Genomic DNA, 16288 nt, shown 5'->3' with positions numbered 1-16288 from the left:
AGTGTTATGATTAATGATTTGCAGTATGATTTGGCTTGGTTTGGTTTGGTTGGAGTTGTTCTGTTACCTTGATATCCCGTTGCGCATTCGTTCAGGCCCAATCGAAACTCGGCTCTTGTTTACAGTACAATATTTCCTTGTGAATCTGCGTAATCCAATACCACGTGCTATGCTTAGAATACCACATCTTGACCGCTGACAATCAGCTTCTGTCCTTGTGACGCAACTCTCCAGAACCATCTTGGGGTCTTCCCCGCCGAAAGCTGGGGGATCTGGCATGTGAAAGGCGCTAAAATGTGGCGCTAGAACCGCCAAGCCTGGGGCGACGAGATGCCTCGGTCGGCGGGTCTTGACTCGACCTGTTGCGACTCTGACCTTGACAACATCCGAGGTCCCGAGACCATCTTGTATATTAATCTGTCGTCGCTCTTGTTTCTTGAACTCGACACTTCAAACCACTAGTAAATCAAAATGGGTGGTATGTTGGAGCCCAAATGCTGGCAGTATTCTCGCTGACATTCGCGACAGCTATCGATCGAATCTCTCAAATTGGCGGCCAGATCTCTGGTAACCCGACCGCCGGCGGTCGCGACAAGATCCTGGAGAAGCACCCTGATGATGTATGTTTCTTGAATCGCGTCGCATAGTGTACAGCTTCTAACAAATCAGATTGTCGTCACTGCCGCCTGTCGAACCGCATTCACAAAGGGTGGCAAGGGCGGCTTCAAGGACACCCAGGCTGCCGACCTCATCGCTGGCGTCCTCAAGGCCATCCTCGACCGTTCCAAGATCAACCCCGCCCTCGTCGAGGATCTATGCGTCGGTACCGTCCTGGCTCCCGGCGGTGGCGCCACCGAGATGCGCGCTGCTAGTCTGGCGGCTGGCTTCCCCGAGTCAATCGCCGTTCGATCCCTCAACCGACAGTGCTCCTCTGGCCTGCAAGCCACCGTCGATGTGGCCAACCAGATCAAGACTGGCATGATCGATATCGGCATCGGTGCTGGTGTTGAGAGCATGTCTCTGCAATACGGGTAAGTTGCCTGGTTATTGACACCAACAATGCTAACAGGTTAGACCTGGCGCCGTTACAGAATTCTCAGAGCTCCTCGAGAGCCACCCCGAGGCTGCCAACTGCAAGGTTCCCATGGGTGTCTTGTCGGAGCAGATGGCCAAGGACCTGGGCATTACCCGCGCTGCCCAAGACGCTTTCGCTGCCTCGTCATACCAAAAAGCAGTCAAGGCCCAGAAGGCTGGTCTGTTTGACGAGGAGATTACTCCTCTCACGGTCAAGGTTGAGGATAAGGAGGGCAACGTCAAGGAGATTACCGTCTCCAAGGATGATGGTGTCCGAGATGGCATCACTGCTGAGTCTCTGGGCAAGATTCGACCCGCCTTTGCCAAGGATGGCTCTATCCACGCCGGCAACGCCAGTCAGATCTCGGACGGTGCTGCTGCCGTGCTTCTCATGAAGCGCTCCACTGCTGAGAAGCTTGGACAGAAGATCCTCGGCAAGTATGTCTGCGCCTCGGTCGTCGGCGTCAAGCCCCTCCTCATGGGCCAGGGCCCCTGGAAGGCCATCCCCAAGGCTCTCGAGCAGGCCGGCATCTCCAAGGACGACGTTGATATCTGGGAGATCAACGAGGCCTTTGCCAGCCAGTGCTTGTGGTGCGCCAACGAGCTTGGCATTCCTCAGGAGAAGATCAACCCCAAGGGAGGTGCCATTGCCTTTGGTCACCCCCTGGGATGCACCGGTGCCCGACAAGTTTCTACTCTGCTGTATGAGCTGAAGCGGACGGGCCAGAAGGTTGGTGCGACGTCCATGTGTGTGGGAACCGGTATGGGAATGGCTGCTATCTGGGTGGCTGAGTAGTGTACGATACCTATGTATATCTAGCTTTGAGATTCATGTTAAAATCCTTCTATACGTGTTCCAATGTGCTTTTCGTTGGCAACCTCGACTAAGTGCATGCCCACGACGAGATCCATGAGTCCAAGGCCAACACTCTTGTAGATTACCGTACCGTCTCGCAACCACCGCACGAGATGGTCTTCCTTCTTTCCCTTTTCGTTATCCAAAGAGCTGTTGGAACCTTTTCGGAAGTGAAAGATTGAACCTGACTTGCGAGGATCTGAGCTGACTGAACTAGGACTCGATGGGGCATCGCTTCCAAACACTGTGGAAATGGAAGATCTGCCATGGTCGAACTTATCATCCGAGGCAAGTGATGTCTGGCTGCTGATGGGGTCGTCGGATTCTTCTATGGCTTGACGATGAAGCATGACGAGTTCTCCGAGCCTAGATGTGTTAGAATAGTCATGAATTCGCGAGATGACTTACTCGACCAGCTGATGAGGCCCAATTTTAGCTGCAACAATCTCGCCCGCTTCCTTGAGGACACCTTTGATGTTGTCGACCACAATCACACCACCCTCAGGCGCGTGCTTGTGATAGTGTCGGTGAGGTTTATCATACTGCTTGACAGCCAGCTGAAGAAGATCATCGGGCAATTCCCTCATCTCAGGCGTGTAACTTCCAACAGCAATGATCAGTCGCCCCTTTTTCCGTCCTTCGTGAGATGTCAAAATGGATGCATCAAATAGGTCCTCTTGCGACGAAGTGCAGCAGTAGATGACATCTGCATCCCGCATCTGCTCCTTCAGCAAGCGATTGTACTCGTGAAATGCGGGAATTAAGAGTCCAAACTTGACGTCGGTCCAACCCTCCCGTTCCTTGATCTCGGGTGAGATGCTGGCGAATTTCTTCAAAAGACTGGTGGCGTTCTTAGACCAGCGACGGTTGATGATGTGAACGTGCTTGATGGTGTGACCTCGCATCATGAGAGCCAATCTGATATGCCAGTACGCCTGAAGGCCGCTTCCAAATACAGTCAGGGTCTTGACATGGCTACGACGGGCTAGTAGACAAGTTGATGCGAGAGCTGTGCGGAAAGCAGTGAGGGCGCTGGCATGAACGATGCCCAGCGGTGAGCCATCCGGTCTAAACAAATTGACAACTCCCGTAGGAGTAATGGGTTTGGAATCAGCTTCCTGAGAAGCCTCTGCGGTGGTCAAGGAGATGACTGGACCCAGTCAGCATAGTTCGACCCTGAGGAGTAAACTCACCTTTACAGCCCATGCCACATGGAGCGCAAGAGGGCATATACAACGTCTTGGCTTGAGTTTCGGGGTGAGTAGTTGAGATACGATTCGGTTGCTGGTAAGCGGCCTCGAGAGCTGGAACGCCAGTCGAGAATTCGTGGAGTGATGAAGCCAGAACATGACGGAACTCTTCAAGCTCATCCACGGTGAGGCCCTCCAGGATGGAATTGACCTGGTCGTCGGAAAGAATGGTATAAGTCATCTTCTGCAGAGTGACTTCGAGCACCTGTAGACTAATGCTTTGCTCCAAGCTTAAGCACTAGGCAACGGCTTCTCTTCGTCGGTGATGGGTGGTGTTGGGGATGATGTAATGGGCACATCGTCGCGGGGATACGGATCTCCACTTGAGCACATGGGTGCGATATCGCTTAGGCTGCGCATCTTGAGCTCGATAGGGCTGGAGGGCATACAGAACATGGATTGAATATACTTCAGGTATACGGAGTAGGTGATAGATTGATAAATACAATAAGTGTAAGTGTAATGTCTTTAATCATAACCCAGACTACTTGGCGGTTGCTAGGTCACGCAGTCACATGCCGATCCGTGGAGCCGACTTTGTCTCAAATGCATGATTGGAATTGCTTCAGACAAAGGCAGCAACATTAACCACAGCAGTGCCACCTTTGATGGGCCACAATCGAATGCCAAGCATCTCGAGACCCTCGTGTAGGGTATCCTCTTGGCCCGTCAGCGTGAGGCTTGGCTCAGTGCCGCGATGCCGCGTAATTCTCTACGTACATCACTTGTTGAAGAATTCGCTGCCTTGAAATACGGCAAAAATACGACGAATGTTAACCGAATAAGAGATTCAACCAAAGATGAGATTCGAGTCCTATAAATCCAGGGTCGCGACAGTGATTAACCGTCATCACTACTGTCTCAACAACCTCGCCGACAGGGCCTCAACCCGGCAAGTCCCCTACAAGTCCCCTACAATCAACGCCCGCTAGGCCAATCAGAGCCCTCCCGCCGCCGCCAGCAACGGGTGGTCGCCCCGTAACCTCCACCTGCTTCTATTGACAGCCAAGCCTGCGCCGCCTCAAAATTGGAGCAGCAGCAGCTCCTTGCGAAAAGGCTACGTGCATCTTTACATCCAACCTACAACTTGCAACATCACATCACCACACACGTCGCAACACTCGCTTCATCCGCGCACGCACGAATACTCGATCGGAATCGCTCTATCGATACATCGGATTGTTTCCTCCTCGACCGCGCCCTTTATCGTGTGCGCTTCATCGCCTCTACATCCCCGAATACGAGATCGACGTAAGCTGTCAAGATGACGCTCAAGGAGGAGTTTCAGACGCGCAACTTTAGTATGTGGCTCTATGGTGATGCTGGAGACACGCAGATGCTAACCTGAGTGCAGGCATTTACGGACAATGGTAAGCTTGATGCTGCGACGATCTATACCGAACGACACTGACAATCCAGGATTGGCATCTTGTCCATGATCATCTGCTTGGCAGTGGGAATTGCCAACATCTTTTCATTCAACCCCGTCCGCATCATCTTTTGCGCCCTCGCAATGTACGTCGACCGGTCCTTTCTACAATCACAACTAACATCTCAGTGCGTCGGCTTTCATTATCCTATTCATCGAGGTTCCCCTGCTCCTCCGAATCTGCCCAACCTCGGGCAAGTTTGACGAAGCCATCCGCAAGATCTCGACCAACTACATGCGCGCCGGAGCCTACGGTGTCATGTCCACTCTGCAGTTTGTCAGCAACGTTTCGGGCGCCAGCAGTCTGATTGCCGCCGCCGTCTTTTTGCTCATCGCTGGCCTCTGCTATCTCCTTGCCGGTATCAAGGGTCAGGCTTTTGTCGGCAGCAAGACCCTCGGAGGCGCCGGCGTTGCGCAGATGATTGTGTAATGCTGCTCCAGACCGAAACGCGACGGCAGCGATCGAGGGAGACGAGACTGCGGCAATGTATCCGCGTTGGTTATGGGTGATGGTACTCAATGATTTACGGTTACTCCGGTGACCTATACCCGGCTGGAATTCGGCGTCTGGGATGAGGAACGGTTACGCTTGTAGTGTTTTGAGGGTTGGTGCTTGTTCGAGTTTAGATGTAAATTGATTCACGTTCATGGAATGCAAAAGGAATGCAGACGTTGCGAGCTAGAGTGCTCAGCGGCAGTTGTACAATGGACCAACGATTGACACATTTGATAGACCAATTCCCTCTGGGTCACATGCAGCTTGCCCAAATAGTCAATGGCGGCGTTAAGCTATTCGGACAAAGGACAGCTATCGGATAGTAACTCGTGATGTGCAGAACTCGCAAGCCTGCCACTAGAGGTTAGGTTGATGCTATTGAAAGTGGAGAAGCGGGCAGCATCGAGACAGCTCCAGACGGGACTCGGTACAAGGAGGTTACCGGATGGAGGCCTACTGGCCTGGTCGTGGCGTTGCCAACCTGCAGGCTGCTCTTGATGGAAGAGGGGTCTGCTGAGAGAAGCTGGGCATGGAATGCCGGATTACATTTTGCTATTACGATTATCTCTACAGGGTAACGAGCCGGGCCGGTCGACCCCTCGGTCAACTGCCTCGGTCAACAGGAGCTTTGGGGGATGGCGTCATGATGGGACTCGAGATGGATGTCTGGCATCACGGTGAGGGCGGGCAGCGGGACGGGATGTGATTCGACTGGAGAATTTGAAAGCGTCAGGGGAACAGAGTTTTTTTGCGAGGCACGGCCAGCAACCGGTCGAGGTGGTGTATGGGTTTATGGGTCCGGAATGGTTCGAGACTGGGAGTCACAATTCGAGTCTGATCAATGCTCGTCTTCTGCTGGAAGCTGAAAGCCTGCCGGTCAGACGACAACCGTTCCGTTCACCGCATCGTCCAGTAGGACGCCGTCGAGTAAGCGTCATTCCCTCAAACTCCCATGGACGAGCATCAGTCGAGCTAGTTGCGCGGCTCGATCGGTGGGGATACCTGCAGGACTCCGCCCATGATGGACATGGACATCCGGGATGCACTGTATGATGGAAGGTGATGTACGGTCGGTCGTCTGGAGCAGGACAGGGACAGGGGAATTGCTTGTCAAAACGCTTCAGGTTTGAAGACTTTTGCTTGATCAAGACCGTTTCCGTTGATTCATGCGGGGTGACGCACTGTGTGGTCTCAGTTGTTGGGCAACATTGATTAGAGGAGAGACATTTTCGACTGAAAACAACGTGATAACAACGAAAGCAGTCGGTTCGTATTAAGCAGGTACTGATAGTACACTTGAAATCGGCAAAGTATTTGGTCAAAAGGTTCTCATCCCAACATCCAGCGCTCACAGTGCGATTACCATGACCTTACTTGGCGCCATTCATCCCTGTTTTCACCCTTTCCAGTGACGACAACCAAGGTCACCAGCTTAGTGGCACAAGCCGTCACCTGGACGCTCAGCTTCTGTTGAGAGACCAGGATATAAGTAATTGGCCAGGAACGTGTTGGATCTCGTCTTCCTTTGTCCATTGAACCCCTTCCCTTATCCTACGGCCTACCCCAGGATCCATAGCGTACCTCAACTCTCACCTCCACTCCAATCCAATCGGTAAGTCCTCACCTGCGGTGTGCGGGCGCATGCAAGTGGGCGCTGCGCCATGTTCCTGTCATGGTCCCTATCTTTATAGCGCCGTGAACCGTGGATCCGATGACCACGATAAGCTCGCGGCCAAGCCAGTGGAATGGCTGAAGCTCAAATACCCGTCTTTCCCTGCTGCTGTCCCGTGAATTGGTTTTCCTGACTCAATTGGCTCCCGCAGTGAACCTTGTGCTGATTGCCCAGCTCTGACCCATCGCTGGTCCTTCCGTCAGCTTATACCTCCCGCCTCGCTCGCTTGAGCTTCTTCACATCGACATGACTGCTGCAGCCATGCAAACACCCGCCATCCCGCCCCGTCCTGTCAGGGACAAGGACGATCTATCGCCTCCCAAGATTCCTCCCCGTCCTAGCAAGCGTTTCGACCGCTCGATATCCCCCAACCCCGACCGCTTCGCCCCGTCACCGTTCAACGAGGGTATCCCCCAAAAGAGCCCCAGAACTCTCCGCTTCAGCCCCAACGACAATGCCCAGGAGCAGGACCCCATTGACCGCTCCGGCAGCGTCCCCATGCCCTCCATCGGTCAGGAGGGTCTCGAGTACAGCACCATTGCCAACGAGCTCAAGGCAGAAGAGGAGGAGACTGGTGAGAAGCCCCAAGCTGCTTCACCTGAACACACTCGCACCGTCGCCAAAGATTTGAAGCTCCATGCCCCTAAGCCGTCGCTTTCTGCCCACAGCGCCAAGCAGCGCGTCCAGGCCGTCACCCGCACCGACTCTGACAAGGCCGCTTCTTTCGGCATTGGCCGTCCTACCTCTCGCGACGGTGTCAAGAAGAAGGCTAGCACAAGCTTTTCGGCCAGCGAAGGCCGACCCGAGATTGAGGATGAGCAGGGTATTCCAGAGATTGGCCAGCGCGTGCCCATGAACCCCCATCTCGGTGATGTCCAGGCTCCTTCTCCCGCTCCTGGTTCTGATGAGCCCAAGAAGCACCACCACCGCAAGCACAGCTCCCGTGGTGGACCTCCTGGCAGCTACGGTCTTCACGGCCACGGAGTTGCGCCCCAGGACAAGCTTGAAAAGGATTACTACGACAAGCATCCTGATGCGCTGAAGAGGGAGCACCAGACACCTCTGCATGATCGCCAGAACGACTATGCCCTCAGCAGTAATGACCTGAACAAGCTCGTCAGGGACACGCGGAGTCGCGGATCTGGCCTCGGTAAGTTTGACACCGCTTGGCAAAACTTGACTAACAAATTCAGCTTCCGAGTACCAACCTACTCCCACCGAGGAGGTCGGCTTCCAGGCCAGTGAAGAGTATGCTTCTCGTCTGTCTCCCCGTCCCGCTTCTGGAGCTCCTGCAGACAAGATTCAGCCTCTCTCGTTCAAGTCGGAGATTACTGGTCCCGACGGTGAGAGCACTGTTCATGTTGATGATCCCAAGCACCCCGAATACCGCTCTTACGGTGATGAAGAGGCTGCTGTCGATGATGAGGATCACGAGTACACTGCGCCTATCCTTGCTCCTGACGAAGTTGAAAAGGAGGGCAACTTCCACCAGCAGCCTGCCGTCCACCCCCTCCTGAACGTCGAGGTAGCGCCAGTGAGATTGAGGAACCCACCAGCCGACCCTTGAGCCGATCAAGTAGGCCCAAGAGCCGACCTACCAGCATCTACAAGAACAACGACCAAGAGTTTGTGCCTTCTCCTCTGGATGATGTCAAGGAGTACGAACCTCTTTTCCCCGAAGAAGCCAAGGAGTCGGAAAAGCCAGCACCCGAGAAGCCGTCCGAGAAGGCCCGGCATTTCTTCCCCAGCAAGGACGTCTGGGAGGATGCTCCAAGCAGTGTGCATTATACTGCCGAGGTCTCAACACCAGACGAGCAAGCTGAGGCACAAAAGTCCGTGGACCGCCCCAAGACACCTGCTCACATCTTTGCCCAGAAGCAAGAGGAGCTTGCAGAGCAAGAGAGTGCTACCGACATTCCCAAGGCCCAGGAAAAGCCCATCTGGACGGAATCAAAAGAGTCCGACTCGTTCCTCAGCACCAAGAAGAGACCTTCCGCCGGTCGGCGATTCCCTAGCCGAGATGTATGGGAAGATGTTCCGGAGAGTCAGCTGTACGAGGCTACCGTCTCTGAAACGCTAGAGGAAAAGCCTGAGACCCCAGAGGAAAAGAAGCCCGAGATTCCAACCCGTCCCAAGAAGACAGAGGACCGCCCGGCTGTTCCTGATCGACCCAAGCCCAAGAAGACCCCGAGCGACGAAGGAAAGCCAAAGCCACCTGTATCCGACAAGCCAAAGCCTCATATTCCTCCTCGCCCGGATGTCAAGTCAAAGCCCCCAGTACCTAGCAGACCCGTCGGCAACAAGATTGCTGCTCTGCAGGCAGGTTTCATGAGTGACCTGAACAAGCGTCTGGCAATTGGGCCTCAAGCGCCCAAGAAGGAAGAGGCTAAGCCTCAGGAGGACGTCACCGATGAGAAGGAGAAAGCCCCGCTTTCGGATGCCCGGAAGGGCCGCGCTCGGGGTCCACAACGGCGAGCTCCAGCCCGAAGCCCCGCTGCGCCGGTCAAAACTACGGGGCCGTCTTTGACATTTTCGATTCCCCAGACACTTTGGTCAATTGACCCAGAGGGTTCTCTGTCTGTGTCTGGTGATTCTCTGGTGCCAGAGACGGCGCCCGAGACGACGCCTGAGGTTGAGGCCGAGGTCAAGCCTGAAGCTGAGCCTGAAGCTGAGCCAGAGGTCAAACCGGAGGAGGTTAAGCCAGAGGTCAAGGCCCCAGAGCCTGTGGAACAGCCTGCGGAACTCGAACCTGAAGTGCCTCAGGCCGAGACTGAGACTGCAAAGCCAGAGCCTGCACCAGAGGTCGAGGCTGAGTCTGCAGAGCCCGTTCCTCAGGAGCCCGCCGTGGAACCTCAGCCTGCAGCCGAATCCAAGGAGCCTGAACCTCAGCCCGAAGCGCCCAAAGAGATCAAGCCTGAAGAGGACAAGCCTGCAGAAGAAAAGACGCTCGTCGCCAACACGGCTGGTGAGAGTATCCTAGAGACGACGGTTGAAAAGAAGGATGGTGCAGTTGACCCGGTTGAGGTCGCTGACCAAGTGAAGCAGTAATAGAGGACGCCAGACCCGTACAATACATTCATTTATGGAGTAATCCAATGATTGGTAATATACAATAGCAAGTACAATACAAATCGTTACCTACGTCCCCACTTATCTTCATCGACGCCTCTTCTCTCCCTCTCGACAAGCTTGTCAAACTCTTGTTGGGCTTGTTCCTTGGCCAGGGGCTTTTCCTCGTCCGAACTGCTGAACGAATAGCTGTCACTAGAATTTGTAGAGCTTCCCCAACTCTGCGGCTCCGATTTTGGTGCCCAGCCACGAGGTTCCTGTTGAGTCTGAGGCTGCTGAGACTGTTGTCGAATGCGATCCCATGCTGACCCAGAAACAGAGCTGACAGGCTGATTTCGAGCGGAGGAGGCGACGGGTGAGGCATCATCATCATCGAGGACATCCCAATCATGATCATCAGACTGGCTCTCCTGTGTTTGCTGTGTCTGCTGTGCAGGGACTTGTGTTCTGTTCCAGGGAATGTTGTAGCGAGGCTGGTCTGAGCGATCGGTATCTTCGTTGCCCCACGAACCCTCCTCCTTTGGTGTATTGTTCTTGAAAGGCACCCTTGCTGAAGTAGGGTTGGCCATGACCTGCTCGACCCGCTTGCTGGCATCCTTGGTGAACTGCTCCAGCCTTGAATCCTGCGCCATGGCGCTCTCGACTCGGATAAAGTTGACAGTGCGGAAGACGGGCTCAACCATGAGCATCGTGACGGCGGCGTATGCCGTGAAGCGAAGCGTGTGCCATGTGAATCGTGGGTATCGACCGCGGATCTTTTTGTTGGTAAAGATGCTCGTCGCCTCGTTGGGGTTGAATCGACCGCCTAGCTTGGGCTTGTAAAAGGGGAACTGCCAGGTGTGGCGGCCTCGGTAGGTCATGTACGCGGCGAGTCCGACGGTGATGTACTTGGCGGCGGCATTGTTGTGGATGTTGTTAAGGGTGTACTCGGCGATTGCTTTAACCTCTTGGTCCTCGAGCTCTCGCCCGAGAGTCGACGCAAACCCGGAGGCTCTAGAGGTCGCGACGAGGAGGTTCCAATCGCGCTTGTACCCGATGAGCGAGGCGTAGAAGGGAGGGGAGTATTCATGGAACAGTCGGTTGATCTGGTCTTGCACCCTCGGTTGGTACTGGTCGCGCTGAGCTAGAGCTTGCTGGCGCCATTCCTCCATCGAGTGCTTGTAAGCCTCGCGGGTCGGGCCACTGGGAGGATTCATGGTTGCTCAATTGACGAATTCAATTGAAACGTGAAGTTGAACCGGATATCGGATGACGACTCGATGAATGGTGACGCAGGTGGGGGATGGACCTGCAGCTTTATCGATAAGACACGTGACCTGGCATCCAAGCAAGCGCGTATCGCGACGCGCTTCAACCATTAAACATAGCGCGTCTCCCTTCAGCATCCCACCTCAATTGCTGGGATGTTCAAGCTTTGCAGTCATGCCTCTGCAAAAGTCGTATTCTGATCAAGTCGGCCGGATTAAGGTATGATGATGAGTGGGTTTATGTGCTCCGCTAACAGTTTGAAGCGCTCGCCATGGCAACGATCGAGAAGCAACCCTGTTCAAACACCAAAGCCACGAGCACCAGTATCCGAGGTTACCAAGGACAAGCTCAACAAGTTTCAATATCATCCCAAACCCGACGACGAGGAAACCAAGGAATCTGTGCCCCAAGTGCAAGAAACACCTGCAACTCACCTGACCTGGAGAGATCTACTTGGACCTACAGGTACCGAAGATGAGAACAACACTTCGCCAAACGACCGACTGCTCTGGGATAGCAGGCCGGATAATCTTTACCTTTCCGCCTTGTCTCCCATGATGTCTAGGAAGGGACGAAAACGTGCCAGAAGTTCATCTCCAGTCTCGTCGCCCGCCCCCGAAAAGACCCCTTCCGTCAACGTCAAGAAGTTGGCACAAGCCTTGAAGTCACCGCACGCAGATCCGACGCTGGAGCTTTGGGACCGATACTCTTTAAACGCCGAGAACGCATCAGGACTCACCAATCCCACATTAGCACAGCTGATGGTTTCTTCATCGCCAAGACCAAAACCGAACGAAGCCAACCTCCGACGAGCAATAAGTTGTGGCCTAAACTGGCCAAAAAGGAGAAGAGTGGAGAGATCAACGTCAGGAAGTCTCAACAGTGAGAAAGAGATGGAGGCCAAGTCTTCCTTGGTGACTGCTCTGCTCGATACGGTGACTAGTAGCATCAACGGGAACGATCAGTCTCCTTCTCCAAAGAAGAGGCGGATATGTGCCACTAGTACTGGCTCTCCGCGACCCAAGGCACCGGCTTCTGATTACGGCGATGATGATTTTGACGATTTTGACGACGATACCATAATGCAGCTCGAAGCGAGCATCAACGCGACCCAGCTGGATCACAAGGAAGAGCCTGAGCTCCCACCCCAACTATTGGAGACAGAGAAAGACGAACCAGAGGCAGAAAAACCGGCAGATACACCAGACACGCCAGACAAGCTTGACGAGTTTGATGACTTGGACGATGATATCTTTGACGACGCCGAAGACCTCCTCACCTCTGTGGAACAGGCCCAAACCCTTACCCCCGTGGACCCCGACCCAGATGACGAATTTGGTGACCCCTTTGGTGGCGACTTTGACTTTGAGGCCGTGGAACTCGCAGCAACCCAAGCAGTTAACTGCCCGGACGTACGTCGAAGAACCTAGGAGGACCGCACATGCTAAGAACTGTAGAGACGGAAAAAGACAATTCAGCGATACCTGGTGACGAATGTGTTGGAAGGAGAATACATGGAAGGGCATGCCCGACCGGAAAAGGTGAGTTTTACCGTCAATTGTGGGATGTGGCTGACCCTTTAGATTCTTCTTATCCAAGCAGACAACTCCAAAGAGATGAGGACTCTCCATCTCAGGGGTTCGTGGTATGACACGCCAGCTCATCCGCAGGCTTACGTCCACGTTATTGGCAACTTTACACCAAGAGGGCAATGTATCATTGATGATGCCCACAACCTCCTTATTCTACACCCCGACCAACTTATATCGGCAACCGTGGTGGCTGACTCTTTCGGCTGCATGCGTCGTGCTGTGCTTCAAGACCGAGTCAAGGCCACAAGTCCCCCAACACCGCCCCTTATCTATGGAACCATGCTTCACGAGATATTTCAAGAAGCACTCCTTGCCAACAGATGGGATCTCCCATTCTTGTGCTCGGTTATTGATCGAATCACGGACAAGCATGTCGAGGATCTCTATACCATCAAGGTCGGTCTGGCATCGGCTAGAGAGCATCTTCAGTCAAAGATGAACGAGCTTAGTTACTGGGCTGGCGCGTTTGTATCCTCTCAGCCAACAGAGGATGCTGTCATCGAGGATCGAAACGGGAAGAAGGCCAACATGGCCGTCACCAAGTTGTTGGATGTCGAAGAGCACGTCTGGTCACCAATGTACGGGCTCAAAGGCAACATTGACGCCACAGTCGAAGTTGCAATGCAAGACGGCAAGGACTTCAAGACTCTGACCGTCCCATTTGAAGTCAAGACTGGCAAACACGCAAACAGCAACCACATGGCACAGACTGCCCTTTATACACTTTTACTATCAGACCGGTACGACATTGAGATCGCCTACGGTATTCTTTATTACATGGAAACCTCGAAAACGATGCGCATCCCTGCTATCCGACATGAACTTCGACACATGATTATGCAACGCAACCAGCTAGCATGTTACGTCCGAGAGAGAAGTGTTCAATTACCCCCAATGCTGAAGAGTAAGCACATGTGTGGAAAGTGCTACGCCAAGACATCATGTTTCATCTATCACCGACTAGCAGACGATGGCGATGGGGAGTCAAGCGGGATGAATGAAAAGTTTGACGAACTGGTCAAGCACCTCACTCCAGACCACGAGGAATTCTTTGTCAAGTGGGAGAATCTTCTCACCAAGGAGGAAAAGGAGAGCCAGAAAACAAAACGAGAACTCTGGACAATGACAAGCGCTGAGCGAGAAAAGAAGTCGCGGTGCTTTGGCGATGTCATTATTGAAGAGGGCTCAGCGTCTGTTGATACAGACAACCCAAAGATTAACCGCTTCCACTACACTTTTGTGAAGCAGAACCATCCTGCAGGTTTCTCATTCCTCGAATCGGAGCTGACGGTTGGAGAGCCAATTGTGGTTTCTGACGAAGAGGGACACTTTGCGCTGGCCATTGGTTACGTCACGGCAGTCAAGAGACGAAGAATCAGCGTGGCGGTTGATCGAAGACTACACAATGCACGAATTCGACAACCAGGTTTCGACGAGAACGATAACCAGACCTTTGCTAGCATCATGGAGGTTGCTCACGAGGGAGCTACCCAGGATGAGACCCATGGCAAGATCAAGGAGCCACCAATTCGATACCGACTGGACCAAGATGAGTTTAGCAACGGAATGGCGACTGTCCGGAATAATCTGGTTCAGATGATGGCCGACGATGTCTTTGGGTCGAGACAGATCCGACGGCTTATTGTTGACCTTCAAGCGCCACGATTCAAGAGTGTTCCAACACAGTATACCATATCAGACCGAGACAGCCTCAACGTTGACCAGCACCGCGCCATCGAAAAGGTCATGAGTGCCCAAGACTACGCTCTCGTCCTGGGAATGCCGGGAACTGGCAAGACGACAACCATTGCCCACATCATCCGCGCTCTGACGTCCCAGGGGAAGAGTGTCCTCCTCACTTCGCACACCCACACGGCTGTCGACAATATTCTGCTCAAGCTTAAAGGAGACAAGATACCTATCCTCCGCCTCGGAGCCCCTGCCAAGGTGCATCCCGAAGTCCAAGAGTTTGCTATCCTCGCAGGGCAGCCGATGAAGACGTTTGACGAAATCAAGGATGCCTGGCACGGCACGCCAATTGTAGGCACAACATGTCTCGGCATCAACCATCCCATCTTTCACGAGCGTACTTTTGACTACTGCATCGTGGACGAGGCATCTCAAATCACCCTGCCAATCTGTGCTGGGCCTATCCGGATGGCTCGCACATTTGTCCTCGTGGGTGATCACAATCAGCTTCCCCCAGTTGTAAGAAACGAAGAAGCACGTGAAGGAGGTCTCGACGTCAGTCTGTTCAAGCTTCTCTCAGACACCCATCCGCAGTCGGTTGTCAACCTGGAACACCAATACCGTATGTGCGAGGATATTATGACTCTCAGCAACACTCTCATCTACAATGGCAAGCTCCGGTGCGGCACGGAGAAGCTTCGCAAAAGAAAGCTCGACATTCCTCGGATGGACGCTCTCAAGCAGAGACACTACGATGCATCGACCTTTCACGCCGCTACTCCTCGATCGTTTTGTGCTGCACCAGGCCGATGCTGGCTATATGACCTCCTCGAGAGCGAAGCTCGCGTGCGATTCATCAATACCGACACTATCCTGCCACAGGTTCGCGAGGAGGCTCAGGGCAAGCGTATCGTCAACTCGGCTGAAGTCCGCATCGTTTCTCAACTGGTCGACAGTCTTTTGACGGTAGGAGTTCCGGAGTCCGAGATCGGCGTCATGACGCATTACCGAGCGCAGTTATTCCTGCTCAAAGAAAAGCTCAAAGGGTATGCCGGAGTCGAGATGCACACGACAGACCGCTTCCAGGGACGAGACAAGGAGGTTATCGTTTTGAGTCTGGTGCGAAGCAACGAGGCGTGCAATATTGGCGACCTGTTGAAGGATTGGAGGAGAATCAACGTTGCCTTTACCCGCGCAAAGACGAAGCTCCTCGTGATTGGAAGCAAGACGACGCTCAAAGGCAGCGGCAGCGAGAATATGCTCAGCAGATTCATCTCGCTGATGGAGGATCGAAACTGGATTTATGACATGCCCCCTGACGGCCTCGAGAATCACTATTTCGAGGACATGGGCACACAACTCACAACACACAGCCCGCAAAAGAAGACGCCCAGGAAGGGCAAGGAGAATCGGAGACCTTCACCCAGAAAGGCCCGGATCAGCGACAAGGCGTTATTAAAGGGGAAACTGATTACGAGGGATATCTTGAATGAAATGACCAACGGCGCATATAGTTAGGCGATGAGCAAGCATCAAACATTGGATTAGGTTTCGACGAGGTCGGCGTTCCAGGTCCTTTAAAAACTACTGCTGTTAACATGAATCAATCAACTGAAAGAACAATTACTTCCTAATCCAATTGTTAGCAGCATATCTAGCTAAATGGTTAAACCTCGAGCAGATAGCGAGAATATGCATTTTCCATAAGTACATCCTACCCAGAGCACCGGCCTATCATCTAAAAAGCGTACCACTATAAGTCATGAGCATAATAGACGGATGTTTAATATATTTAGGGAGATGTAGGCACGACAATATCAGACTCGTCTGTCCGTTCGCTTGCGTATGGTCCACAGCTCAGAGCTCGTGAAGAGGCAGGCAGCTGGCGGCCAGCTGTCCGAGTTTTGGCACTG

General features: G+C 53.4%; 6 protein-coding genes across 6 annotated transcripts; 4 read left to right on the top strand and 2 right to left on the bottom strand.

Moving 5' to 3' along the window:
* Nucleotides 1–471: 471 nt before the first annotated feature.
* On the top strand, nt 472–1870 carry MRS44_005988 (uncharacterized protein; the record flags this gene model as incomplete). The annotated part of the gene is made up of 4 exons (XM_046274704.2): nt 472–478; nt 529–620; nt 670–1031; nt 1075–1870. 4 exons carry the CDS (start codon nt 472–474, stop codon nt 1868–1870), a joined length of 1257 nt encoding a protein of 418 aa, XP_046140433.1.
* Nucleotides 1871–1908: 38 nt separating this feature from the next.
* On the bottom strand, nt 1909–3540 carry MRS44_005987 (uncharacterized protein; the record flags this gene model as incomplete). The annotated part of the gene is made up of 4 exons (XM_065621598.1): nt 1909–2296; nt 2339–3080; nt 3124–3375; nt 3420–3540. 4 exons carry the CDS (start codon nt 3538–3540, stop codon nt 1909–1911), a joined length of 1503 nt encoding a protein of 500 aa, XP_065477670.1.
* Nucleotides 3541–4444: 904 nt separating this feature from the next.
* Nucleotides 4445–5039, top strand: MRS44_005986 (uncharacterized protein; the record flags this gene model as incomplete). The annotated part of the gene is made up of 4 exons (XM_046269438.2): nt 4445–4481; nt 4535–4550; nt 4600–4695; nt 4739–5039. The coding sequence occupies 4 exons, from the start codon at nt 4445–4447 to the stop codon at nt 5037–5039; spliced, it is 450 nt and encodes a 149-aa protein (XP_046140435.1).
* Nucleotides 5040–7038: 1999 nt separating this feature from the next.
* Nucleotides 7039–9825, top strand: MRS44_005985 (uncharacterized protein; the record flags this gene model as incomplete). Its single annotated transcript, XM_065621597.1, has 3 exons — nt 7039–7927; nt 7971–8311; nt 8389–9825. The coding sequence occupies 3 exons, from the start codon at nt 7039–7041 to the stop codon at nt 9823–9825; spliced, it is 2667 nt and encodes an 888-aa protein (XP_065477669.1).
* An 86-nt stretch (nt 9826–9911) lies between these two features.
* MRS44_005984 (uncharacterized protein) lies at nt 9912–11042 on the bottom strand (the record flags this gene model as incomplete). Its single annotated transcript, XM_046279292.2, has 1 exon — nt 9912–11042. The coding sequence occupies one exon, from the start codon at nt 11040–11042 to the stop codon at nt 9912–9914; it is 1131 nt and encodes a 376-aa protein (XP_046140437.1).
* Nucleotides 11043–11268: 226 nt separating this feature from the next.
* On the top strand, nt 11269–15893 carry MRS44_005983 (uncharacterized protein; the record flags this gene model as incomplete). Its single annotated transcript, XM_065621596.1, has 4 exons — nt 11269–11313; nt 11358–12506; nt 12552–12635; nt 12678–15893. 4 exons carry the CDS (start codon nt 11269–11271, stop codon nt 15891–15893), a joined length of 4494 nt encoding a protein of 1497 aa, XP_065477668.1.
* Between the last annotated feature and the right edge of the window lie 395 nt (nt 15894–16288).

The sequence above is a fragment of the Fusarium solani genome (genome assembly GCF_023522795.1).
Source record: "Fusarium solani strain SB1 chromosome Unknown bctg00000003_1, whole genome shotgun sequence".
Classification (NCBI taxonomy): domain Eukaryota; kingdom Fungi; phylum Ascomycota; class Sordariomycetes; order Hypocreales; family Nectriaceae; genus Fusarium; species Fusarium solani.
The sequence above is the reverse complement of the archived record's forward strand: the minus strand, read 5'-3'. Positions and strand labels throughout refer to the sequence as shown.